Source organism: Oreochromis aureus, linkage group 5 (genome assembly GCF_013358895.1).
Source record: "Oreochromis aureus strain Israel breed Guangdong linkage group 5, ZZ_aureus, whole genome shotgun sequence".
Lineage (NCBI taxonomy): Eukaryota > Metazoa > Chordata > Actinopteri > Cichliformes > Cichlidae > Oreochromis > Oreochromis aureus.
Window position 1 is genome coordinate 37,471,987 of NC_052946.1, and position 27,861 is coordinate 37,499,847.

At 38.3% G+C, this 27,861-nt stretch overlaps 4 protein-coding genes and 1 pseudogene across 4 annotated transcripts; all 5 read right to left on the reverse strand.

The window, feature by feature from the left end:
- Positions 1-4,590: 4,590 nt before the first annotated feature.
- On the reverse strand, positions 4,591-5,687 carry LOC116310175 (odorant receptor 131-2-like). The gene is made up of 2 exons (XM_039612674.1): positions 5,532-5,687; positions 4,591-5,388 (listed from the first exon to the last, which is right to left on the reverse strand). Exons 1-2 carry the CDS (start codon positions 5,685-5,687, stop codon positions 4,591-4,593), a joined length of 954 nt encoding a protein of 317 aa, XP_039468608.1.
- Positions 5,688-10,084: 4,397 nt separating this feature from the next.
- On the reverse strand, positions 10,085-11,544 carry LOC116310176 (odorant receptor 131-2-like). The gene is made up of 2 exons (XM_031726909.2): positions 11,389-11,544; positions 10,085-10,876 (listed from the first exon to the last, which is right to left on the reverse strand). Exons 1-2 carry the CDS (start codon positions 11,542-11,544, stop codon positions 10,085-10,087), a joined length of 948 nt encoding a protein of 315 aa, XP_031582769.1.
- A 1,851-nt stretch (positions 11,545-13,395) lies between these two features.
- LOC116310177 (odorant receptor 131-2-like) lies at positions 13,396-14,799 on the reverse strand. Its single transcript, XM_039612675.1, has 2 exons — positions 14,650-14,799; positions 13,396-14,184 (listed from the first exon to the last, which is right to left on the reverse strand). Exons 1-2 carry the CDS (start codon positions 14,797-14,799, stop codon positions 13,396-13,398), a joined length of 939 nt encoding a protein of 312 aa, XP_039468609.1.
- Positions 14,800-19,668: 4,869 nt separating this feature from the next.
- LOC120440341 lies at positions 19,669-21,195 on the reverse strand (annotated as a pseudogene).
- A 2,125-nt stretch (positions 21,196-23,320) lies between these two features.
- On the reverse strand, positions 23,321-24,910 carry LOC116310178 (odorant receptor 131-2-like). The gene is made up of 2 exons (XM_031726911.2): positions 24,761-24,910; positions 23,321-24,085 (listed from the first exon to the last, which is right to left on the reverse strand). Exons 1-2 carry the CDS (start codon positions 24,908-24,910, stop codon positions 23,321-23,323), a joined length of 915 nt encoding a protein of 304 aa, XP_031582771.2.
- Positions 24,911-27,861: the final 2,951 nt, after the last annotated feature.

Below are 27,861 nucleotides of genomic sequence, written 5' to 3' on the forward strand. Positions count from 1 at the left end.
CTCTGGAGAACTTCAAGAAATGTTAAGGAGGCAATTTAGCAATTTGAATCAGATGTGTTGGATCAAGGACACATCTAAAACCTGTAGGAGACCAGCCCTTGAGGCCTGGAGTTTGACGCCTGTGAACTATAGGCAACAATGAGTAGTGGGGGGAGTGTTGGTAAAGGAAAATCCCCACTCACCATAACCATGTCCCACAGAGACCAAGGCTCAGCAAGCCCCGGACCCACTCCTAGCCAGACACAGATGCAGAGACACACACGCTCAGACACACATAAACAAAGACAAAGCACAACATGCAACAACACTGATCCACATTAACCCACCCTCTGAAGGGTGGATGAATGGATACCCCCTGAACCACCAAACTGTCCACCCCCCTCCTTCAAACACACAAACACACAGGCTGTTGTCAGCGTTTGACATGATATGTTGGTACATGTGTTGTGTCCGTGAGTATATGAGTTTTAAGGCATATGTGTGTGTGTGTGTGTGTGTGTGTGTGTGTGTGTGTGTGTGTATAAACTAGAGTGCAATAAAAGAGACAGAAAACATGAGCATGTGACTGCTGATCATCCAAACCTCCCCCTCCAAACTCTGTGTCTTTAGCCCTCTTCCACTAGTACCTATTTGGCTCCACTCAAAGTGACTCAACTCAACTGTGCTCCGTTTCTGTCTATTTCTATTACACTCGTGTACCACTTAATATGTGTGGGGTTGTTATAGCAATGTGGCTGAAAGTCTGTGACGTCATTTGTATGGAATACGAATGCCACAACAAAGGAGGATGTCGAGGTGACGGTATACCTGCTGCTTGGTGTATGGCTTATTGTCAGAGTCGGGATGTTGTTTTTTGTGCAGACTTGTCCCTCAATGGCTGCACAAATGGTTTTGAAAATGGCGGTTTGGATTTTTGTGAAGGAGACGCCATCATGACTCATTGAGTGCCACCACTGACTAGCTGATTTGTGGCGTGCAGTATGTTGATATCACATTTTGCTTGGAACCCTGACGGAGTAATTACCTGGTACCAGGAACCCACCTAATGGAAAGCACTAAAAAGTTAGTCAAGCTGAGCTAATATAAGCAGGTACGAGTGTAAAAGGCCTATAAAGTGCAGATAAAATTGAGAAGCAGACAACAGCCCCAACCACAATTCTCTGGCTAACACAGCTGCTCCTGCAGGCCGTATTTCTATAGTGCTGTGAGCCGTAATCACTATAGAGTAATTAAAAAGGAGGGGCAAGTCACCGCGCAGCACCTGTTTGGGTGATGTGGGGGGAGGGTCGGGATACAAAGGCCGGGAGGTAGAGGAAAGAGCCAGCTACAATTGTTTTTATACCACTGTGTATTTAATCATTTGTTGTTAATTTTTGTTTCTTTTCCAGTGTGTTTTTTGTCCTGTCTCCTGCTCCTCCTGCCACCATTAATTTGTCAGCCATCTACTGGTCTCAGTAGATGTTTGCCCCTTCCTGAGCCTGGTTCTGCTGGAGGATTTGTTAAAAGGGACTTCTTCCTTGCCAGTGTTGCCAGGTGGTTGCTAATAGGCTGCCATCTATTTGTTGGTGATTTCTCTCAGTTTTATTGTAGGGTTGCAATCTTGTAATAAAAAGCAGCTTGAGGTGACCGTTGCTTTGTTTGTTTTTTATATAAATAAATCTATTTAGCAGCATTCTGTCAATTCAATAAAATTTTATTTATATAGTGCCAAAAGACAACAACAATTGCCTCAAGGCACTTTATGCTGTAGTCTTTCTTTCTTTCTTTCTTTCTTTCTTGAAAAAGTTAGTAATGTCAGGAACAATATCTCTCCTTCTGTGTCTCCCCTGTCTGCTCCAACCCCACCTAGGCCTGTTATTTTAGAAAGATTTTTACCTGTGTCCTTACCTGAGCTGGTCAAATTAGTTAATTCGATGAAAGCGTCCTCCTGCTCTCTTGATATTTTACCTGGATCGTTGTTTAAAAATGTCTTTCAGTCTATCGGTCCCTGTGTGCTTACAATTATCAATACTTCACTGGTTTCTGGTCAGGTCCCTGTTTATTGTAAGAATGCTGTTATTCACCCACTGTTAAAAAAAACCTAAGCTTGATGCTTCTCTTCTTAGCAGCTACAGACCAATTTCAAAATTACCATTCACTGCTAAGATTTTAGAAAAGGTTGTTGCTCAGCAGCTTATAGCTGTTCTAGATGAATACAGCATTCTGGATAAATTCCAGTCTGGTTTTCGTAGAGCACACTCTACTGAAACTGCACTTATTAGAGTCTCCAGTGACATCCTGATGAATTATGATGCAGGAGAATGCTCTGTCCTGCTGATGTTGAACCTGACCTCTGCCTTTGATACTGTTGACCATCACATTTTGCTAGATAGGCTGAGACATTGGGTGGGTGTATCAGGGTCTGCTTTGGACTGGTTGGCATCTTATCTGTGTGAACGATCTTTTTCCGTGGCTAATTCTAAATACAGGTCCTCTTCTACTTCTCTTGAATATGGTGTGCCACAGGGCTCTGTTTTGGGGCCTTTATTGTTTTTGCTGTAAATACTCCCTCTTCAGCACTTATTGAGCACTTTTAAAGATATTTCTTATCACTGCTATGCAGATGATATTCAGTTGTATATCTCCTTTAAGCCCCAAGATTTTCCAAACTAATGATTTTGCATAGGTGCTTAGATTCCATTAGGGGAAAGATGGCTGATAACTTTCTTCAGCTAAATGAGGAGAAAACTGAAGTCCTTGTTTGTGCTCCCAAAAAATTGGTACCTTTGGTTATGGAAAACTTAGGCCCTCTCGCTACATTTGCCAAACCTTCTATCAGGAACCTTGGTGTAACTTTTGACTCAGCGCTGACTTTGGACACTCATGCTAATTTATTGGTTCGCTCCTGTTTTTATCATTTAAAAAATATTGCTAAGCTGAGTCCCATTGTTTCACGCTCAGAACTAGAAATGGTCATCCATGCATTTGTCTCATCTCGTTTGGATTATTGTAATTCTTCGTTCACTTGTTTAAGTAAAGCCTCTGTGGATCATTTGTAAGTTGTTCAGAATGCTGCTGCAAAGCTTCTGACCAGGTCTTCTAAATACTCCCACATTATGATCCACTTCAAGATTTTGACTTTGACATTCAGGGCTCTGCATGGACAAGCACCAACCTATATCAGAGATCTTTTACATCAGTACATCCCCAGCAGGTCCCTGAGGTCATGTCATCAGGGCTCGCTGGTCAAATCAACATCTGAGGCTAAAAGCTTAAAGGCGATAGAGCGTTTGTAACTGTGGCCCCCAGACTCTGGAACTCCCTTCCTTTAAGCCTGAGATCTGTGGACTCAGTGGTTTCATTTAAAAAACAGCTAAAAAACCATCTTTTTAAACTTGCTTTTGGTTGATTTCTGTTTTTATGTTTTAGCTTTTCTGTGAAGCACTTTGTGATTTTTGTCTTGAAAGGTGCTATACAAATAAAATTTTACTTACATACTTACTTACTAATGTAAAGAACCTACAATAATACAGCAGTAAGCATGTACTTCTTTTTTTACACACTGCTTCTGCATATTGGTGTAATTAAAAAAAAATTAACCACAATATGTCACACTGTTTTTCATGTCAGATTGTATTTGCTTATTTTAAAGGCCAGATTACTCTTTCCCCAAAGGGAGGGATTATGCAATCAAGTGCTACATGATATGAAAGAAAATGAAGAGAGGTGTCCATCACACATTTTATTTTTCCAATACAATGCCCTACAACTTCACAATGACCGCATAAAGTTTCGCGAAATCACACACTGCATGAATTTATCTTAAGTATTTACAGCTTATAGAAGCCAAAGATTTAAGCCAATTATGCTCCAATCAACTGGGTCAAGATATAAAATACACCTTTTTAGTATCTGCTTCAAGGTCAGAGATCAAATGTCACACAGTCACACAAATTAGGAAAACACTGTAGTTTCCACTGGATCATCTCCAAACTTTAAAGCAGTATGTTAGTCATTGTGAGACAGGAACTTTCTTTCTTTGAGCTCATTAAAACATTATTTTTTCAACACATCATTATATGATTCATAATGACACAAAACTATACTACACTATGAACTACATATAGATAATGCTGAGATCAACACAAAGAAGAACAAAAACAATGCGGATTTCCATATTACCAATGCTGACATCAGCATTAGTTTTAATATAGCCCGTTATCTACCTATTATATGTTTTAATACATAAAACCTTAGAACTGAAGGAGGATGCTCTTTCTCTTTAAGTGGACAAATGTTTGCCAAAGAGTTAAAACAGTACATTATCACTAGTAACAGCATTTATTTTTTGTTTTGTTTTTTTGATTGTTTTTACTCAGATTTTATACAACTACTAACGATACCCAGGTAATGTGTGATTTTTAAGACTGATGGTGATACCTGTGTTTGAGCATTTAAAAATCCAATATATCACCTAATATTTGTTTTTCTTTCTGGAACACAATGTGCAGACAATGTGTGTTCAGAGGATGAAATCCAGTTAACCTGATGATTTATTAATGTTTTTCACCAATACCCTTTCTAGCTGCCCTCTGCTAGATAACAAGAATATTAGAGTCTAAAGTCTGTCTCGTTACCCATTTTCATGGTACACAACAGATACTTTTTCAAATACTGTTTAAATGTCTTGTCTCGTAACCCATACACAATAGGGCTAACAAACCGGGGGACAATGTAGATTATGATATAGGAAATAAAAACAACTATTAGATACTGTTTAGGGAACCAGCGCACCAGAGTCTGCGTTAACACAGTTGCTATATAGGTTAGCATAGACAACAGAAGCTGAAAGCCGTGGAGCAGGATCGTGTTTCTCGCCTTCTTCGACTCTCTCTCAGCTGATTTAGCTTTGTTAGCAGCAAAAAAGATCCTGAAGTATGTATAGAAGAAGGTGAGCAAAACACAAATTAGGAAAATTAAATATGAAACCTCTTTCTTTTTTACAATGATTGGATGCCGGAATAAATTATCTCTCTCACATTGTATTGTGGAATAAAATAACTCCACTGGCTCTGTTGCCAGAATAATAACGATGTCTGACATAGCTGAGACTGCACTCATGGCCCAGATCCAACCTATAGCCACGTATGTTCTTTTAGTGGTACAGTACTCAGCGTGTTGCAGTGGTAAACAAATAGCAATGTAGCACTCCAGTGCCATGAGAGCTAAATTTATTGGAGTATTGAAGGTGGTGAAGATTGCCAAAGTGATAAGGAAGCAACAGAATGCAACATTAATTTGATAAAAGATATAAGTGAAGACAAATAGACTAATTGAAGAAGTGAGCTGGATCATGTCATTCACCACCAGGTGGATGAACAGGATGTAACGAGGATTCAAATAAAATATCTGAAAGACAAAACATGAAACTCCTTATCTCACTTGTATTACTTGAATACATATATATTTCTTGTGCTAACAATATTTAGGTATACTTTTACAATAATGCTAATTAAATAAAAACAACAGTAACAATAATAATAAATACTGACCTGGTGTTTTCTGAAGGTGTGTATCAGTGTACCGTTAATATAGTTGATGGTAAAGCCAAGAGCCAGAACGATGACATTTTTGGCCACTGCTGCACTTGGTGAATCGCGATATTTCAGACTGCTCGACGCATTGAGGGCATAAGATGAGGAATTCATAGAGACGCTTTTCAGGATCCTTACAAAACAGTAAAAGTAAGTTACACACTGTCTCACACACTTTATTACCTAAAGTATTCATTCATCCATCCAAATAATTGAATTCAGATGTTCCAAACACTTCCATGGCCACAGGTGGATAAAATCAAGCATCTAGGCATGCAGTCTGCTTCTACCAACATTTGTAAATTAATGGATCGCTTTCAGGAGCTCCGTGAATTCCAGCTTGGTACCGCGATAAGATGCCACCTGTGCAACAAACTCCATTCGAGAAATTTCCTCACTACTAAATATTCTACAATGAACTGTTAGTGGTGTTATAACAAAGTGGAAGTGACAGGGAATAACAGCAACTCTGGTAAGTCATGCAAAATCAAAGAGAAGGGTCAGGGGATGCTGAGGTGCCTAGTGAGCGATGCTGAGTGAGCAAACCTTCGGCAGAGTCGGCTGCTACAGGCCTCATGTGGCCTTCAGATTAGCTCAAGAACAGTGTGTAGAGAGCTTCATGGAGTGGGTTTCTAAACTAAAGCTCAGAGTTCATAGAAGGGATCACACAACCTTTGAAGACTGTTTGTGTGGAAAAAAATGGGCCAAAATCACATGTGAGCAATGCATGCGACTAGTTTCTCCATTACAGGAGGCGTCTTGAAGCCGTCGCTTTTGTATGAAGGGTGAAATAAATTTCTGTAAGCATTTTCAATTATTTTTCCCTGCGTCATTTCTAATTATTACACATAACTTATTTTATGGACATCTATGGTTTGATTCCTTTGCTTGTGTGGATTGGATGGGTTGTTACCGACATCTGGTGGGAAATTCATGCCAGTAGCACCTTTAGAAATATTTACTTAGAAAATTAGTGACATGTTCAATGCTTACCCACTGAATGCTTAATCTATAAGCTAAACAATACTAGTCACAAATAAGCTGTTTTGCTTGAGCTTTGTAAATGCATTAAAGAATCTTAAATAAAAGACTATAACCGACTGATAGCAGGGACAAAGAAAAAAAACTTTCCTACCTCAGACAGACCACTCCAGTCTCCACTTTGACCAGTTAGGAAACTGATGTGGAAATAATTTGTCTTTATATTAAGGAGGCTGATGCATGGCTCCTGCTAAAGGTTGGAAATGATGTCACTGATAGTGTTTGTCCTCATTGGTTAAACTTTCTGTTCTGTAAACTAATACTAACCCCTGTTAAATCAAACCCCTGTGTTATTAAATTAAAAACAAAATATCTAAAATGAAACAAACAAAAACAACAAGACATTTTCAGTTCTTGACAGTTAAAAATATTTTCTCTTTATACTTTTTATCCTGGTGGGAAAAAATTGTGATATGGGAAGATGACCGGAACAGCTTCTTCCCCACAGCCGTCAGACTCCTGAACTCTGCCTCCTGACATCTGACCCACGTTAAACTCATGGACTGAACATACACACACCCACAACCACCTACACACACACACAATGGACAACTGTACCCTCAAACACACAATAATAACGTGGACTGAACCACCACTCACAACCACTAGCACTTTATATAACCTCTGTAGAAATTATCCACATATCTCACTTATCTTAACTGCACTACTGTATAGTTCTGTGTAAATAATCATTCTGTACATACAATAATTTTTAATCCTACAACTGTTTATAACTTGCATAGTTCACATTTCTGTATAACTGTATATCTCATATTCTGTATAGTTTTTTTCATATTTATATCCTGTACACAGCCTGTACATACTTATAGTTATAGAATATTCATAACATACTTCATACCGTGTGCATTATAACATACCATAATAGACCCATTTCTGTAATATACTTACATATCTATATTATTGCTAATATATATTGTAATATATCTATATCAAGGCTAAAGCACTTCTGGATGGATGCAAACTGCATTTTGTTGCCCTGTACCTGTGACATGTGCAATGACAATAAAGTTGAATTCTATTCTATGTCGATTTGGCCTCAGTTTAAGAGTCCTCATTAAAAGTCACTGAAATCTTTAAAATACATTACATAGTCAAAAGATCTGAATTATTTATATAGAACAAATACTTGTTACTTGTATTATATGGCATCTCAAAAGGGGCAAAAGAACACATGATGTCAGCCCAGCATTTGCAGCTATAACAGCCTCAACACTACAATGAAGGCTTTCCACAGGTTTAGGAGTGTTTATGGGAATTTTTGATCTTTCTTCCAGAAGCGCATTTGTGAGGTCAGGCACTGATATTGGATGAGATGAACTGGAGCGGTGACTGGCTCATAGTCACTGCTCTAACTGCAAAATCTTTAATGCATCTGGAGCGCAGAATGGACAAACTTTGGACATACTGCCCAAAATGCGTTCACAGAGACATTTCAGGGATTTTAAGTCAATGCTTTAATTGCATTAAATATTTTCATCATGTTAATTGTGATGACATGTTAATGCGTTGACAGCCTTACATTTGGCACAGTGTAGTCAGACATCTACTGCTCCTGGCAACGGTCAAACCCAGACTCATCCACTGATCATCAGACAGAGAAGCGTGATTGATCACTCCAGAGAACAGTGACACCACTACATCTGACACTTCCTTACATCACTGAGCTTAGTAATGTAAGGCGCTAATGTAGCTGCTTGGAAACTTGTTCTTGAGCTAATCTGAAGACCACATGAAGTTTGGAGGTCTGTAGCGATTCGCTGCAGAAAGTTGGTGACCTCTGCGTCATGATTTATTTGCTGTTCTTCCAATTTTTACACTACTACTAGTCGATTGTGCAGTATTTCATAGAGAGAAAATGCCATGACTGGACCTATCATAGTACCACAATTGAATTCAATGAGCTCCTGAACATTGAAATTCAATGATTGGAGCTGCTTCCTGCCTATAGGAGCCGGAGCTGCTTTTCTTTCTTTTTTCAATCCTTTTTTTTCTCTTTTTTTGTTCAAGTTGAGATGAATATTTGTTTTTGTACTTGTTTTTTAGCACTCTGTTCCGTGTATGTTGTCACATATATTATAACACATACAAATATTTAACATTTCATTACATTAGTAATTAATTTTATGCATTACTTTACTTTTTATTTTGGTCATAAATTTATTTAAGAAACAGAAAATATGAAGAGCCAAAAGAATTCCCATCACCAAAGCCTCAGCTCAGGTGTGGAGGCTGTTGTGGAAAATCTAAAATAAAATTGCAACCACCAGGTGAGCGTGTCTTTTGAAGTGAGGTTTATTAAAAGAAAAAGAAAAACACTGCAGTGGAGAAAACGTTCAGATCAAACACCAAACAGTTTTCTGATGAAGGACACTGCCCTGAACTATTTTGTACCTTCCCAAACACTCTCAAACAAAGAACATTCCACAGCATATCATATATCCCTATACCTTCAGTCCAGCTCATCCTTGCCTCCCACCCACTCTAAGAAAAGTTACGACCACCTGTCACCTCCCTAAGAGCAGGATATCTGGAGATCTTCAAGTCTACATTGGACCCTCTGTGAAGGTGCAATAAAACCTGGGGCCCACTTGTGATAACATCCCACATGCATGCATACAACTAAGTGAGAAAGTCGTATTACTATTACTAAGGTGATATGATTAAAATATGTGATGATTACATGACAAAAGAAATCTGCCACCACAAGGTCCACAGAGAGAAAACTACATTTTAAATAAAATTCTCAAAAGTTTCATTTCAGAAATGAGTGCCAAGCCTCTCGTGTCTGTAGTGCTACCCAAGGCCTGACCTAGCAGTGACCAAGGACACCCAAAGATAGGCAACACATTATGTACAGATCAGTTGTTTTATTAAAAACTCTTAAATTAATTACAATATGACATATAAGCTTTAAATTTATAGTTTATAAAATGACATTTGCTGAACAGTATTTGCTTTAGAAAAGAATCTCTCATCTTCCTTTTCCTTTATATTATTCTCTCTTTCATAGAGTAAAAGGATCACACATTAACATTTATCTCTTCCTGGGGAAATACGGACTCTGTACACTTAGCAAGCAGACAAATTAAGTGCCAAACTGCAGATTAGCAATGAAATGATCTGTTTTATTGCATTCCAGAGGCTGAGACAGTTAATACTGTGTAGTGAACATTTGTTTTTCCTAATCATGGTCTTTTGTGCATTTGCAGAGTTTGTAATCTTTCAGCTTCCTTCTTGATTGTGTTAAACAACATTATTTTTACACTGGCTTTATCAAAGCTTATGAATGCTAATGAGACTCTTATTTTTCTACCTCCAAAAATCTGAACTTTCAGTGAAAATATTTTAATATAGTGCAGCTATGAAAACAGCAGACGTTACACAAAATGACATACTGAAAATGTGTTCCCATCTAACATCAGTGTATGAGTCGGATATGTATTGCTGTTTTATGACGACAGCTTCCGTATTATCTCTGGAGTGTGGTTCACTGCACACAAATGCCTTTTCAAGAACTTTCTGAAAGTCTTATCACGTAATCCATAGACTATAGGACTTCCTAAGCGAGGGAGAATTTGGTTAATAATAAAAGTGGCAAAGTTTATGTCACTTAGCCTTTCAGGAAAAAAGTATACCAGTAGTTTGATTAATGGAGGTTGCACATAAACCGTTGTACACAACAGCACCTGAAACCCATGAATCAGGATGGTGTTTCTTGCCTTTTTAGCATCTGAATCAGCACACGTAGCTACAAACAAAATTCGGCAGTAAGTGTACAACAGTGTGACCGAAACTACCACCAGAAACAGTGTGTGGGATGCATCCCTCTTCTTTACACTATAGCTGCTCCGAAACACAGCATCTCTGTTGCAGACCACTCTTGACTGTAAGAACTGTGAAGTCTCAACAGCCAAGAGAATGAAGAGATCTGGCAAAATGGAAAGTGAACTTATCGCCCAGATTATTCCAATTACAATATATGTTCTTTTGACTGTACATATGTAGCTGTATCGAAGAGGGATGCAGACAGAAACACAACACTCTGCTGCCATAAAAGCTATATTAAGAGGAGTGTTTTGTGTGGTAAAGATCGCCGGCAAGATGAGTAACAAACAGAAGCAGACGTGGATGGTGTGGAAGGCGTACGAGAAGACGAAGAGGGAAATGCTGGTTGACAGTTGGATGATGTCGTTAAACACCAAGTGGATGAACAGGATGTAGCGAGGGTTCAACCTGAAGATCTAATTTAAAGGACATAATTAAGGATTCGATGAGAGCATATCGTAGGCAGAGGTCAAAACAACACAAAGTTGATTTAAAAAGCCAAATTTTTTCATACAGTGTTACTGTAAAAACATGTACATATTATACTTATAGATTAAAGTATTGCCTCACAGAAACAGTAAATCACATATAAGTGAATAATTGAGTTAGCAGAGACTTAAAAACCCCCCAATGTGCTGCAATTACTAAAATAAAACAAATAAAGCACAGAGAAGATTTTGTTTGTTTCATCTAAATCAGGTGTTTACAAACACTCAAATAATATACAAAAATAAACTAACACTGAAAGCAATAAGGACTACATAAAAAGCAAGAATTTCTAAATGATATTTTTTTTTAAAGTACAGCAGGCAAACTCGGCCTGAGCTGAAAACAAAACAAAAAAAATCAACTCAAAATAAAAAAATAATAAAGATAACAAAATATGACAACTCTGTGACGGTTAAAGTAAAGTAGCAGGCCTACACACATGATACTTGTTGAATGTGTGGATCATGGTGGCATTAATGTAGTTTATGGTGATGCCCAACACAACAACGGCCACATTCTTGCCAACAGCTTTGACAAATGTGTTCCAGTAATTCAAAGTTATTGTGGCATTGCTGTCAACTTGTGTCAAATTCATATCAGCATCCAAAGAACCTGTTTCAGGGGCAAAAAAACAGTCAGCGGTGCAAAGTACAGCAAATATGATTTAAAACAGTGTGAAATCGTGAACAGTTCTCTTTTGATTTTTTTTTTTTTTTTCATTTCAAATAAAAAAAAGTGTGAAGTGAAGCGTGACAGTACTGACCTTGAATGGATTTTGATCGTAATGTGACTGTGGTGTTGCAGCAGCCTTTTTATATAGAGTGACTACACATGGATTGTGGCGGGTGGGGGTTGATCTATGATAGATGTGTGCACAGTTTATCCAAAGCCCAATGAGATCTGAGAATTTTTAAAAATAATTCTAACTCATACATTAGATAAATTCTTACTTCCTAAAAAAACCCAACATGAAGAGAACAATGAGGAGGAGAATACAACAGGCAGGGATTTTTGTGATTGTGTAGCTGATGACAAACATTCACACAGTCACATGAAACATGCCATTGAACACCATGTAAAATAAAAAAACTGGGCACACATGCGATGCTGCGGCACCGCCGACCACGCACCCCTATCGCCCGACTGCGGCCGGGAACTACCCGGCCGAACCTACTCCCTTTCCCTGTGAGCGGGAGAGGGAATCAGCCCGGAACGTCGGCGCCCCTGGCCCACTGACTGGGAGGTGTGAGTTCAGGTGGCTGCCTGTGGATCCAGCGGTGCCGGGAAAGCTGGTCTGGAGATTGGCCACGTGGCAGGTGGACGCAGCATGGTAGGTGTGGTTGTGAGCCCCAGCTCACAGGCAGTTGGGCCGATGTCCAGTGCTCTAGTGGAGGTGAGGCAATCAGGGCAGCACGCCGACCTCAGGCTTGGCGGGGCCGTTGCACCCCTCACCCTCTGGCCGAGCAGGCTCACCTGGCACGGGGACCTCCGACTCCTCGTGCAGCTCGTCCACCACCGCTGCTCCCGGCAGGAGCAGCCCCTTGCGCACCTTGTCCACCTCCAGCAGGCGTGGACCCTCATGCACCTCCTCCACCTCCGGCTGGTGAGGCCCCTTGCACACCTCCTCGACCTCCACCTCCAGCTGGTCCAGTCGAGGACACGCTGATCACGCTGCGGCCGTTCTCTGGGGAACTGGAACGGGTGCTGGCTCCTGCCGGGCCCAAGCCGCGGAGTAAGTACAGGTGTGAAGGCAGGCTGCGTCCTAGCTGGTCTCACCTTTGGGGCCAGCACAGACGCCGGACCAATCTGGACCTTAGGTCCCGTGCAGTTGAGGCTTGCAGGTGGGGGTCGAGGCGGTGTCGGACATAAACTAATGCCAGCTGTCAGACTTGCTATAAACTGTAGGTGGCGCTTGGATCGGTCCTGCAACTCTTTCCACTGGTGGCGAGACACTGCTACCTGTTCCCGCTGTGTCGCCGCCATTTCGGCCACCATTTTCACCCCCGCCTCCCTTTGCTGGCCCAGTCCCCCCTCCTGGGTTTCAGCACCACTGTAAATGACCACGGCAGACCCGATGACGTGAACATGCTTTCCAGCATCTTTATTCTTTTATTTACCCGTTGCTGTCACGTTACATACACAGCTGCAGCTTTCCAGCTTGCAGCTGAACACTTCTACAACAACATCAATAGTAGGAACAGCACAGATTTTAATCTGGTGAGGTGTGATTGCGATGTCGCGCAGGTGCGTCCACCTTCCCTGCTGACCCCCTGACCACGCCCCGCCACATACACAAATTAACAATGTAAAAACCATAAATATATAACAATACCAATTAATACATAAGACTAATCAAGCTATCAAGACTTTTATTAGATGTTCATGGCATTTCCAACTTACATGACTGAATGAACCGAATAGAGGTATAGGGCCAAGGCGTTCACTTTTACTTATTTTGATGGTCTGATTTATGTACGGTGATTTTACACAACAGATTCCCTTTCAAGAACTTCCTAAAAGTCTTGTCACGAATGCCGTAGATAATGGGGCTGATGGATCGTGGCAGTATTTGCACTGTAACATAGACCACAAAGAGGGAATCAGTGTAATTCGTAGGGAACCATTTCTGCAGAGCATTTGTTAAGTGAGGAGCTGCATATGTTGCCATGCACAGCAGCAGCTGAAACCCATGCAGGAGGATTGTGTTTTTGGCTTTCTTGGCATCTTTGCTCGCTGTTTTTGCAGTGAATAGGATCTTTAAGTAAGTGTAAATGATAGTAACCCAAACTATAACTAGAAACACTGCATATGTGATATCCCTCTTCTGGATGATGAGGGGATGTGGGAAGACAGTGTTTCTGAGGCAAAACACACGAGAATGAAAAAAATCCAGGGGTTCTGTGGCCAAGGTGATGAAGAGATCAGGAAGGACAGACAATGTTGTGGTCATCCAAATTAAACTGATCAAGATTAAAGTTCTTTGGACAGTGCAAATCTGAACATGGCGCAAAGGGAAACAGATGGCTATGTAGCGCTCCACTGCCATGCAAGCCAGGTTCAGAGGGGAATTTTCAGTGGTGAAGAGAGCGAGCAGCATAAAGATGCAGCAGACGGAGACATTGAGTTTGTAGATGGTGTAGCTGATGATGAACAGGATGGCAGTCAGCATCACTTGGACCATGTCATTGATCACCAGGTGAATAAAAAGGACATATCTGGGATTCTTGTAGAAAATCTGGAGAGGTGTAGAAAGACAATTTTTGAAAAAGTTCTGTTCAGCTATGATATGATTTGATATGTAAGGCATCTTTGCTTTGAATAGGGCCCCTACAACAAGCAGTAGAAAATGATGGATATCGTTAAATGGTGCCATTTCTTTAGACAAATGTAGACACCATAGATACTGGTTGCATCTCACCATATACATGAGATGTCATTGAGTGTTGATGCTTTGACACACTGGTTGTGTCTCCAGATTAGCTTTGATTTTGTATGACTTCCACCTTTTTCAGGTCTTCCTGTTAAAGAGATTTGATTTCACTGGGACTTTATGGTTATTAAAGGTGAATAAAAACAAATAATGAAGGTATTTGCTGATACAATTTTAGCTGCATAACTGACAGGACTCTCTAAGATTTATATCCCATTTAAAGCTTTAAGCCTGATTATGTAAGTGGTCATGAAAGAAAGACTACCAGACCTGGTGTTTGCAGAAGGTGTGAATGAGGTTGGCATTGACGTAGCTGATGGAGATGCCAAGGACCACAACAATCAAATTCTTGGTCACAGCTTTAGCAAATGAGTCTCGATACTGTAAGACTACAGTCACATTGGCAGATGATGCATTCATCTCTTGGCAGCTGAAAAAAAACAATAAATGTTATATTTTTAAGCAATAAGTAATATCTCCATCACATTTCCACTGAGTAATTCATAAGTGCATGAAAATAAAGTGTGCGTCACTGGAGTCATTACTATATCAGATTTTAAATTTGTGATTAGAATGGTAAAAGTGGTATTTTGTCATTTTGGCAAACACATTACCTGACAGTACAAGTGCACTGACCAGGTGAAAAAGTCTGTAACCATCAGTCTACAAAAGTATTACATAAGCAGCTTGAGACAACTGTTGCTGTGATTTGGTTCTATATCAAGAAAGTTTCATTAACCAATTACACATTTACTTACAATACTATCATAGTTTCATCATTTTATCATTGTATCACTTTTAAATATCAAGGCTATCATGACATCCCTAAAAGTTATGAATTCATCAGTGTAAAAGATTCTAGCTACAAAAACCAACACAGTGAGGAAAACATTAAAAAGACACAATTCAAAGAAAGTTAAAGTGCAGGTTATATGAGGAAATGCATCCGTATAAATAATCTTTTAGGATGAGACTTAGAGGAGATGACCATCTCAGCTGACCTGATTATGGATTACAACAAAAGATTTGATCAAAACAACAAAACAGCAATACCATGTTGTTTATAATTTTATCAATCCTTTAACCAAATGACCATAGAGCATAGAGCCCTTGTTGAGTTGCAAGTTTGATTTGATATTCACTTTTATTCTTGTGTTATTAGTGCCTTTGACCTGTTAACATATTCACTACTTTGTTAATGGTCTTAAAATTTAATGTCTTAACCTGCTGTTTTATTGTGAAGCACTTTGGTATACCATTGGTTTTTAAATGTGCTATATAAATAAAGTTGTATTGTATTGTATTGACCCTGATGGTAAAGTTACTTGAATGATTATGATAATACTAGTAATATTAGTAATACTAAAACAACTAGAGACAATTTTATGATATAAAATAAAAAATAAACATACATGAACATTTAAGGTTAACCAAAACAGACACACATGTGGTGTTGCTCTTTCCCCCACGTTGTTTTACATCGCAGAACTTGAAAAGTTTTTTTCTTACAACCTTTGAAATGACCATGTAGTAAAAACAACACAAGGAAGAAAACCTCACTTGCAAACCTCTGAAATGATCTATATAACAACTATAATTTTAACATCCAACTGAAGCATGATGATAGAAGGGGCTATTTAATGTCATTTTGATTATTGTTTCATCAAATTTTTTTCTAAACTTTGAAGTGTAAAATAATGACGAGCTTGCACTTTAGTGTTTTATCAGCTAAAAACCCTGTTTTACACATTTAAAAACAATATCAGTTGTAAAGAGCTGCAGTTTGCAAGAAGAGCTCAAACAGGCCTATATAATGTACATTTGCATATACATCATGACAATGTTTTCAGAATACAGTTCAAAGCAAAATGTAGACGGAGGTGATACTTGCCTGATTGCATCTAAACACCAACATAAGGCAGCAGATAATCTTATACAGGTTTATGGTGTCCTGGGATTCCCTGGGTGTGTGCACCGGATAAGATGCACCGTTTACAAACATGGGTTGTTGTATGAATATGGTTAGCATTGCATGTATGGTTCTTATTAAATTTATTAGAACATCTGTCATAAAAAGAAGAAAACACAAATATTTTAGAATTTCATCTCAAATCGTCTTCTTGGCAATAACAAGCTGTTGTTGTGCACAAATTTGAATTGGCACACTGGACTTTTTGTGGACCAGTTTTTGTGTTTAGGAAAAGCAAGTAAATAATCCTAATTTGGCACGTTAACCAAACTAATAAGGTGCTTTACAATTTATTTTGCTTTTTCTAAAACAGTGTGGTGATACTGTTTGGAGTATGGCTTTTGGCTCAGCTACAGGGGAGGGTGGCACAGCAGTGTTACAATCACAATCATATTTATTGTCAAGTTGTCTTATTGCCATGATGCAGAAATAGAATATAGTGTAGTTACAGTATATAAAATATACACATACACATAAAAGGTGTACACACTAACTACTTGCAGATATAGAATACATAATACAAATAAATAGCAGTTGGAAAGTGTTTTGGGAGAGGGGTGCACTAAATGTAGCTGGAACATACTGTGTGTGGGTGTGCGCAAAATTATTATAGCCTGACACATTAACTGAGTAGTGAGACGGGTTAGTGGGTGTTGTTGAGTAGTCTGACAGTCTGGGGAAAGAAGCTGTTCTGGATTCTGATGGACCACAACCACCTGCCAGAGGGGAGTGTCACAAACAGTTCATGCCTGGGTGTGGTACTCACTGAGCCCCCGGCACTTGGGCTCTTGATGACTCCGGGGTATCTGAATGGGCGCTCTTTGGGAATGAATGCATGTTGCTGGTGTACATCCTGCTCGAAATGTCAGCTGGTGAACCAGCCGGCCAGCCTAAGAGCACCGTCACGCCCATTACCGATAATGGAGGTCCAGTTTGAACACAGCTGTTATTAAAGATTTCCTTTGTCCTATAAATAAAGATTCTATACTGATGGTAGTGGTCTTTTCTAGGACAATATTCACACATATGAAAGACATGTGAAGTGTTTAAAGTGCTTTAAATGATCATCAAAATCACAAACAGATTTTGGACAAATGGCTAATCTAAAGATTTAGAGAATCCATAACAAAAAGCAGTGAAGTTATACTCCCTCAAACAGAGTATGTAATTGGTTCTATTTGTTAGTTTGTTTGTCCGTTTGTTGGTAGTCAAGAAGTCCACAGTTTTCAAGATATCCTATTTTGTGTGATGGTAGATACGAAAAACAGCTCGCAATTATTTTGGTGAAAATCTGGTCAAGGTCACACCAGTTGTGAAAATCAGTAAAAACTTTATATTACTCAGTTCTTTATGCATCATCTTCAAACAGTAATGCAAGGCTATGGCAACATTAGTACCTAGGCTGGTTAAGATTTTGACCTTGACCTTCATTGTTAGCGCCCAAGGCCAAAGTTGACACTGAAAAAAAATGCAAGAAACCATTCCTTTACATCAGCGGTCCCCAACCTTTTTGCGCTTTGGACCGGTTTAATGTCAGACAATATTTTCACGGACCGGCCTTTAAGGTGTCAAAATAAAATGATACGACCAAGACAAAAACGGTGGTATTTTGTAAATATAATAATAAACACAAATTCACTGTGTAATTGTGTAACTTTATTAGCAGCGTCCTCCTGAAATGCACCAACAGCATTGAGGGTAACATCCTCCTCTCTGCCCCTGAATGCTCTCTGGTCACTATGGTAACACATCAATATTTCTTTCAAAATAAGACACACGACTACAACACGGGAAAAGACCCAGGGAAACCGAGTTAACGATAAAAACCCTGAAAACCATAAATTTCACACCCAAGCATCAACTTTTGCGGCCCGGTACCGAACGACTCACGGACTGGTACTGGTCTGTGGCCCGGTGGATGGGGACCACTGCTTTACATGGTATGAAAAGGCATGGAGAGATCTGTACAACATACTTTTTATCCTTTCATTACAATGCCCTATGATGTCACAGTGACACCATGAAGTTTTACAAAATCACACACTGCATTAATATAACTTAAAATCTAAAGTTTTTCAGGTTTGTAGAAGCCAAAGTTTTCATTCAATTCTGTTCTAATCATATTGGTAAAAATAATAACATACACCATGTAGTATGTAATTATTCAAGTTCATAGGTCAAAGGTCAGGGTAGCATGACATAGGTAAAAGCTTAATTTAAACAAAGTGCTTATTGCAAAAGCTTTTTCAGTACAATATTATGTGACTTTAATATTCAGCATTAGACTTCCAAATAAACAATGCAGACTGTTTTGTTTTTTATTACAAATGGTGGTCTTAGTTATGCACTTTATAATGATTAGGTCAAGGGCTTTTGTAGGCAGTAAGAAAATACTGAGGCATCTTGACTAAGTTAAAATGTTTTATTTACAACAGTAACTTGTAACATGTAATTACAGGAAGGTCATACCAGGATGTCACAGCAGGGGGAGAGTGCTAGGAAAGAGGAGAACAAAGTTAATCCAATGACCCACGTAAATACGTTCCAGTGTGGCTGAGGACAGCAGAGAGTAAAGGTTTCTTACTTGATACTGGCAGAGATTTAATCCTTGGGTGTGGAATGGCGATCTGTCGTTGCAGAGACGGGAAGTGTCCTGAGCGAGTCTGTCCTTACGGGTCTGTTACTAGGTCCGAGGAGCAGGAGGGTCCAGCAGGGCAGGCGGGGTGATCGAAGGCTGGAGGTTTCATACAGGAGGAATACCAGCTTCGAGGAATCAGGTGTTGAACAGGTTGAGCCAGGCCAGATTAAACTGGAAACAGGAAGACAACAGAGCTAACACAGGAAAGAGAGTAGGACACAACTGGGGAGCCAATTTACTACTTACAGATAGCAGACAATCTGGCGAGGAGTGAAGTCTCAGGCTGGTCCTTAAGTACAGTTGTTGATTGCAGCTTTAGGAGATGCAGGTGTGCCTGGCAGAAGGGAGGAGGAGGGTGGGAGGGGAAACCCAGCTAACCTGGACTGGAAGATGAGGAAAAAATATTCCAAAGACCACAACAGTGCAGAATATGAGCGTTTTGTTTCTTCTTCTAACATATGTAACATTGTATATGTTGATAAATCCTATACGCTAATGTTGAAGCTTCACACTGAGGGTTACAGAAACCAATTTGTGGCTACATCAATCTTTATTTACAATCTAATGTTCCAGATAAGTATTGATTTGCATGCGATACCTTGATCTTTACATACTGCTTATGTTTAACAATTCTTATAGTAAACAAATATTTCCCTCTGTGTAAAGATTAGGAATATAAATCCTAGGAGCTCATTTTACATAACAGATATCTTTTCAGGTACTTCCTGTAAGTTTTGTCTCTTACTCCATAGACTATTGGACTAATTGCTCGTGGCAGGATCTGGAAAATAATATAACAAGCAAAAAGGGAATCTGAATAATATTGAGGAACCCATTTCAGCAACGCCTCCTTCAGTGGGGGCTCTATATACATCGACATACACAACAACACCTGAAAACCATGGAGAATAATTGTATTTCTGGCTTTTGTAGCATCTTGGCTTGCTGTTTTTGCTGTGAACAGGATTTTGAAGTATGTAAAAAAGATAATAAACCAGACAATAACCAGATAGACTATATAGGTGATATCCCTCTTCTTGATAATCTCGGGAATTCGAAAGACTGTTTCTCTGATGCAAAACACACGAGAATGAAAGAAATCCAGTGGTATTGTGGCCAAGCTGATGGAGAGATCAGGAAGAACAGACAGCATGCTGGTCATCCAAATTAAACCAATTAAAATGAACGTCCTTTTGACTGTGCAGATTTGGACGTGACGAAGAGGGATGCAGATGGCAATGTAGCACTCCACTGCCATGCAAGCCAGATTCAGAGGGGTGTTTTCAGTTTTCAGTGACTAAAAGGGCAAACAGGGTGAGCACACAACAGACAGAGACATTTATCCCGATGAGGACGTAGCTGATGTCGAACATCATGGTGCTCAGCGTTACTAGGATCATATCATTGAGTATCAGGTGGAAGAACAGGATGTACCGTGGATTTGTATAAAAGATCTAAAAAAATGGGAAGAAAAGTTTAAAAAAAGAAAATAAGGATAATATTGAGTAAGTCCTGCTTTATATCACTTTTGTTTAATAATGTTGTGAAATCTGTAGTGAAAGACACCAGAGAGGCACACTGAGTTTTCCCAAAGACAATGTTCCATTACACACCGTGGATCAGAGTAATTCGTTCCTGAATTCATGAATTTGTCTAAGAAACAGGCAAAGCAATGAGGCTAAGTTCCACGCTACATTTCACTCCTCAATAAAACACAGAAACAAAGTCTGATTGAGCATGTGCTGCTTAATGCAGACATCTCCTAATTAAGTTGAGGAATGCTATTTATCTTGCAATGTTCAAGAACACATTAAAATGATTTTGAAGTTCATCAGTCATAAGTTTGGATAAGCCCCATTTGTAGGAAACATTGAATTTGAATCTAGCCATCACTTTTTGAATAATCCTACTAAGGAAGTGGCGAAAAAACACAAACAAATCCCATCCGAAAACATCCTCAAAAACAACACAAAATTTGTTGTATGCATCGTTGTTGTGATGCTCAGTTAAATACATTTCTTTATTACAATAATTCTTCTCTTCTGTTGCAAAAGTAATTTCATATTTCTTTTATCACTGTGTTATTTATTGCAAGTGATTAGAGAAATGTCATACCTGGAACCCGCTGCTCCACAACTCCCCTGCAAAAGAGTCATAAAACACACCCCACTACAAAGTCTAAATAAAAAAGACCTCTGACTTTCGTCATTCTGGCGACCGTGCTAAAGAGAAAACCTTAGCACTTTTTTTTTCTTATTTTGTTCAATCACTGAGGAATAGTATGAGATTCTAGTTTTACAGAGGGCTTTTTTTATTTAGAGAGAGAAACAAAATCTTTTTTTCAGGCTAAATAATGATCTTCTAAATTAGTGAGATGCCATGTTCTCTCCAGCTTATGAGTTATTTGCTTTAAGGTGCCCCTTTGAGAGTTATACCAGGGAGTCAAGTGCTTCTGATTTAAGACTTTCTGTTTTAGAGGACCCACAGTATCCAGAAGATGTAAAATTATTCACAAGATAATCGACATCTGTGGGAGTAGAGTTCAGGTATCTGCTCTGCACTACATGGAAGTGGAGGAATCATATTCTAAAACTTAGTTGCAGCACTTTCAGAAAGATGTCTACAGTGATGAAACCTATTTGCCACTGCTGAGTAATCGGTTATTGTACATGTGAATGTTATTAGGAAATGCTCAGACAAAAGACAGTTTTCAGGGAATACTGTTAAATAGAGTGTGATTAAAGTGGTGGGTGGGTTCTTATACATTTTGATAGAATCCAGTTGAGTCTATTTATAGATTAATTAGCTGGGACCACATTGTCATATTAGGTTTCACAGCATTTTAGTAGCTTGAGCATAAACTGAGGCTGCGGTTCTGGTAAGGCCTTAGAGGGGACTGGTGACAGCTTGCTGGTTGGGCGTATCTCCATGAACTAAGAAGAAGTGAATGAATTGACAAAGCGAAGGAGGGTGGGGTAAGAAAATGAGATTGAACAACTTGTGGTTCCGGAGATATATAGACAGAAATCCGCAATTGGTGTGTATGAAGGTATGGTCCTGTTCCTAAAATTCAGATAAATTATGTCCAATAAATGCCATGTTGAGGCTGTCATTTTCAACATCCACATGGATGGTGAAATCACCTGGTATAATTTTGTATTTAAACTGAGTCCTAAATCAGACAGGAACTCTGAGTAAGGCCAAGGTGGATGATAGATAACAACAAATGTCTTGATGCATTCTCAATCATCCAGGAAAGTAAATCTCCAAAAGTTGATTCTGTTCATCTGGACATAGCGTTTTGTGGGAGAAACGTTTCGTCACTCATCCAAGTGACTTCTTCAGTCTCAGCTGACTGCAGGTTTCCCCAAACCTTATATGGTCAGTGATTGTTGATCAATGGTCATGGGAATTTGCATAATTATGATTAAGGAACTGACCTCACAGCCCATTGTTCCTTCAGTGGGCTGGTTTCAGTCATTATGCAAATGTACTGTTTATAAGGTTTGGGGAAACCTGCAGTCAGCTGAGACTGAAGAAGTCACTTGATGAGTGACGAAACGTTTTCCCCACAAAACGCTACGTCCAGATGAACAGATTCAACTTTTGGAGATAACAACAAATAAAATTAGTTTTTAAGCTAGGGTGGACAAGGCTAAAAGTCAGGCTTTCAAATGGATTAAAACTCTGTCTGGGTCTTTGGTTGATTAATAAGCTGGAATGGAAGATTGCTGCCACAACCTCGCCTGTGCTTCGAGGATTCTGACAGTTGTTGTTTCACTGTTCACTGTAAATAAAACTCACTGATCATCTGCATCAGAGTTCTGCGTTTGAGTCAAAGTTTCCCACACCTTCACAGTTCGCCATCACAGTCCGTGGCAGACAGCGTTTTCAGTGGGAGAGATGTTTTGTCACTCATCCATGTGATTTCTTCAATCTCAACAACCACTGGTCAAAGACCATTGATCATTGATCAGTGACTATTAGTCATGACAAGTTGCATATTAATGACCAAGGAACTGACCTCACAGCACATTGTTCATTCAGTGACAGTCATTGCGCAAAGGTATAAGTTTGAGGAAACCTGTAGTCAGCTGGATGAGTAACGAAACGTTTCTCCCAATGAAAACGTTACATCCAGATGAACATAATCAATCTTTTGTAATATGAGTATACATTAATCTTTATTACATTTATAATTTAAGGATCTCAAAAAGTATTGATATATATATATATATGAAGCTCTGGATATTACATGTCATTACTTAAATAATGATAATAATTCTTAAGGTAAACAAATATTTCCCTCTGTGTAAAGATTAGGAATATAAATCCTAGGAGCTCATTTTACACAACAAATATTTTTTCAGGTACTTCCTGTAAGTTTTGTCTCTTACTCCATAGACTATTGGACTAATTGCTCGTGGCAGGATCTGGAAAATAATATAACAAGCAAAAAGGGAATTTGAATAATATTGAGGAAACCACTGCAGTAGGGCCTGTTTCAGTAGGGGTTCAGCATACAATGACATACACAACAACACCTGAAAACCATGGAGAATAATTGTATTTCTGGCTTTTGTAGCATCTTGGCTTGCTGTTTTTGCAGTGAACAGGATTTTGAAGTATGTAAAAAAGATAATAAACCAGACAATAACCAGATAGACTATATAGGTGATATCTCTCTTCTTTATGATGTGGGGATTTCGAAAGACTGTTTCTCTGAGGCAAAACACACGAGAATGAAAGAAATCCAGAGGTTCTATGGCCAAGGTGATGAAGAGATCAGGAAGAACAGACAGCATGCTGGTCATCCAAATTAAACCAATCAACATTAACGTCCTTTTGACCGTGCAGATTTGGACGTGACGAAGAGGGATGCAGATGGCAATGTAGCACTCCACTGCCATGCAAGCCAGATTCAGAGGGGTGTTTTCAGTGACTAAAAGGGCAAACAGGGTGAGCACACAACAGACAGAGACATTTATCTGGAAGAAGATGTAGCTGCTGACAAACATCATGGTGCTCAGTGTTACTTGGATCATATCGTTGAGTACCAGGTGGAAAAACAGGATGTACCGTGGATTCATGTAAAAGATCTAAAGAATGCGGAGAAAAGTGAAAAACAACAAAGAAAAAATAAGTAAAGTAGCAGTAATTAATCTGTAAAGGGTGATGAATGACTACTTGTCCAAAGACCTGCTGTACATCACATTTGTTCAATAATATTGTGAAAGAAGATACCAGAAAGCCAAAACTAAATGTGTGTTTTAAATGTCTTAGATCACTGTGAATTGTTCCTGGATTTATATATTTTCTGAGAAACGGGCAAAGGAACAAGTCAACGTACTTAACATCCTTCAAGCTAAATTTCACCCCCAAATAAAAAAGAAGTAAAATCTGGTGATGGAGTGGATGCTGCTTAATGTGGACATAGCCTAAATAAGTTGAGGAATGCAATGCTCAAGAATCCTTAAAAAGAAAAATCTGGATTGATTTTAAAGTTCATCACTCATAAGCTGGGACAAGCATTCAAACATTCAAATACAGCAATAATTTTTGACTAATCCTGCTAACAAACACACAAACAAATCCAACCTGAAAACATCCTCCAAAAGAATACAAAATTTGTTTTATACATTGTTACCATGATGCTAAGTTAAATAAATGTATTTATTACAATAAGTCTTCTCAGCTATATATGCAAAAGTAATTTCATCATATTTCTTTCATCACTATGTTGTTTATTGCAAGTGATTAGAGAAATGTCATACCCGGTTTTTGGAAAATGTTTGCATCAGTGCTACATTGATGTAGTTGATGGAGATGCAGAGAACCACAACAATCAAGTTCTTTGGCACAAAATTGGTTAAAGCGTCTCGATAGTTTATGGCCACGGTCTGATTGGTAGATGACGTGCTCATCTCTTCAATGCTGAAAAACTAACATAGGAGAAACACGATTGACAAATATATTATTTGTTAAAAATCTAAAATAAATTATCCCTATTAAGAGTTATCCATTTAAAAAGATGGCAATTTTATGTTTTTTACTATTAGATGCCATTAAAACAAACCAACAGTGAGATGTTTTTAACTTAAATATGCTGCATACTTGTCTTTTATTTTACTTTAATTTCAGTGAGTTTAGTTTTTAGAATGTACCTTATCATTCACTTTTTTTTTTTCAATTTAGTGTTTCTTACACTTAATAATCGAGGTTAGGAGCACAAAAACTTGAATTTGTATTTCTTTACCAGACTAATTAAAAAAAAAAAAAAAAAAACACTCACCCAGGGCTTAGGATCCAGACATCAATTTGAAAGATAAAAATCTTTGTACTCATCTAGATTTAAAGGTGTTTGCAGCTAACACGAAGAGGAAAAATATAACAAAATATTCCTCTTTAAAGAAAATGTTTACATAACTAACATCATATTTAATGCCATTTTTTTGTGACAAGATGAATCTCATTGAATGAGATGTTCAGTTTTTTAATTGTCATAATTGCTGATGTGATGTTTAAGATTCTTTAAACATTAAAGATGTTTTGTCATTAACAATTTTTAATGAATGTTTGCTTCATCCAGCAGACTCAAAACTGTTTCCTGAAATTATGGATTAAAGCCTCACAAAAATTATCATTTGTCCTGCAACAGAAAAAAAAGAATCATATTAAGATTTTATCAAGAAAATACACCAATAAAAGGTGTAGCATTTCATATGTCTGTCTATAGTAACATAGTAGACATTCAACACTGGCTAACATGTCAGCTACGTCTGAATATAGTCACGGTCAGGCTACAGTTACAAGCTATTAAAAAAAAAAAAAAAAAAAAAATACAAGCTATTAAAACATCATAACTGCACTGATGTACTTCAATAATTCATTTGTATATTTAAAAATTCCAAGCCATGTTGTGCCTACCTGAGTTTATGTATTTATATCACTACACCAGCATGACATCAGATTTTATGTGTAGTTTGGTGTGAGGTCCTTCAAGGATACACATTTATTTGTTCAGACGCCTACGTAATGCAGGCCTGAGACTCATCAGGGATACTAAGGTGATGAGTCAAGTGAGCAGGATGAAGATTTTTCCATAAACATCTTTACAAGCAACCATCTTTTTCAATTCCATTCGATTCTCTTTCCACTATGAAACAGATTAAATGCAGAATGGTGTATAAATACAGTAAGTAAAAAAAGCTGAGAGAAGAGAAAATGTTCACGGGATCACAGGAAGCCTCATAAAGACCTTATAGTACTGTTGCTTGTGGTTCATAAAGTATTTAAAAGTAGAATGTGAGGCAGAGCAAATCATTTTAAATTCAATTATGGATTTAACAGGGAGTCAGGGAAGAGAATAGAATAGAATTCAAGTTTATGGTCATTGCACATGTCACAAGTACAAGGCAACGAAATGCAGTTTGCATCTATCCAGAAAGTACTTAGCAATAATATAGATATATTACAACATATATATTAGCAATAAAATAGATATATTACAAAAATGGGTCTATTATGGGTATGAGGGTACAAAATATGGGTCTATTATGGGTATATTACAATGTACACGGTATGAAGGTATGTTATGAATATGCTATAACTATAAGTATGTACAGGCTGTAGTGAGTGTACACACTATGAACAGGATATAAATATGAAAACTATACAGAAATATGAAATTATACAGAAATATGAACTATACAAGTTATAAACAGTTGTAGAACTATAATTATTATTGTACAGAATTATACAGTAGTGCAGTTTAGATCAGTGAGATATGTGGCTAATTCCTACAGAGGTTATATAAAGTGCTGGTGGTTGTAAGTGGTGATTCAGTCCATGTTATTATTGTGTGTATGAGGGTACAGTTGGCCATCAGAAGCCCATATAGTCCCTGTCAGTTCACTTGCATTTTAGATCAACTGAAGATTCCTTGAAGATACAGTTTCAATGGAGGCCAAGGTAATGCCATCCACAGTAGCTAGCTGGTTAGACATAATGTTTCTAAGATTTTTAGGGCAGAGTACAGTAACTTTATTTCTATCTGATTTTTTAAGCAGGAAATTAGATAAAGCTCTGTATCATCAATAGCATAATAATAAAAATGTATGCTATGCCTTCTTATAATACTACCTAGAGCAGGTATGTTGAACATCCAGCACAGAGGCTAATTATATGCACCCTCACTTCTTCCTTAAAATGAATTTTTCGCTGTCCGCCACCACAAAAAGAATTAATAAAGTGTAATTCCTCTTTCCACCTAGAGTGGCAGCACCATCTGATCTGGATTGCATAAATATTTCATAAATTTATTGGTTGCAACCAACTGTGGCTAATTTCTGCCATGGCAGCTGTAAAAAAAAAAAGCTGATACTAAAGGCTGGCGCATCCAGGAGATATGGAAAATGAAACAATGAAACTGGTGTTTGCCTAATTTGCCAAGGAATCATTGCCGTGCATAAGGATTTCAGTGTCAAGAGATACTATCAGATAAAATATGGCAATGCACACTACAAGCTATCAGGGAGCGACTCTGCTGAAAAAGTAAAGCAACTTAAACCTGGCGCAGATTCCTAACAGTAATTCTTCAGATAAATGTAAACAGATTTGGCCAGGTTTCTAAAAATGAGAGCTGCGAGGTCCAAAGTGAGATAAATCTCATCTCTCCTAACAAGACCAGGTTCTTCTCAAATAATTTCCAAATTATCTATGATATCAGCATCATCCTCAGACAGTCAGTACTTTTAGGAGAACATATGGCTTAATGTGTTTCACCCTGATTCAGTTTTAATTAGTGACCTCTGATTAAGGTAATTATGTGTCATTACTGCAAACACGAATTTTATTTGACCAAATTTACGTTTAT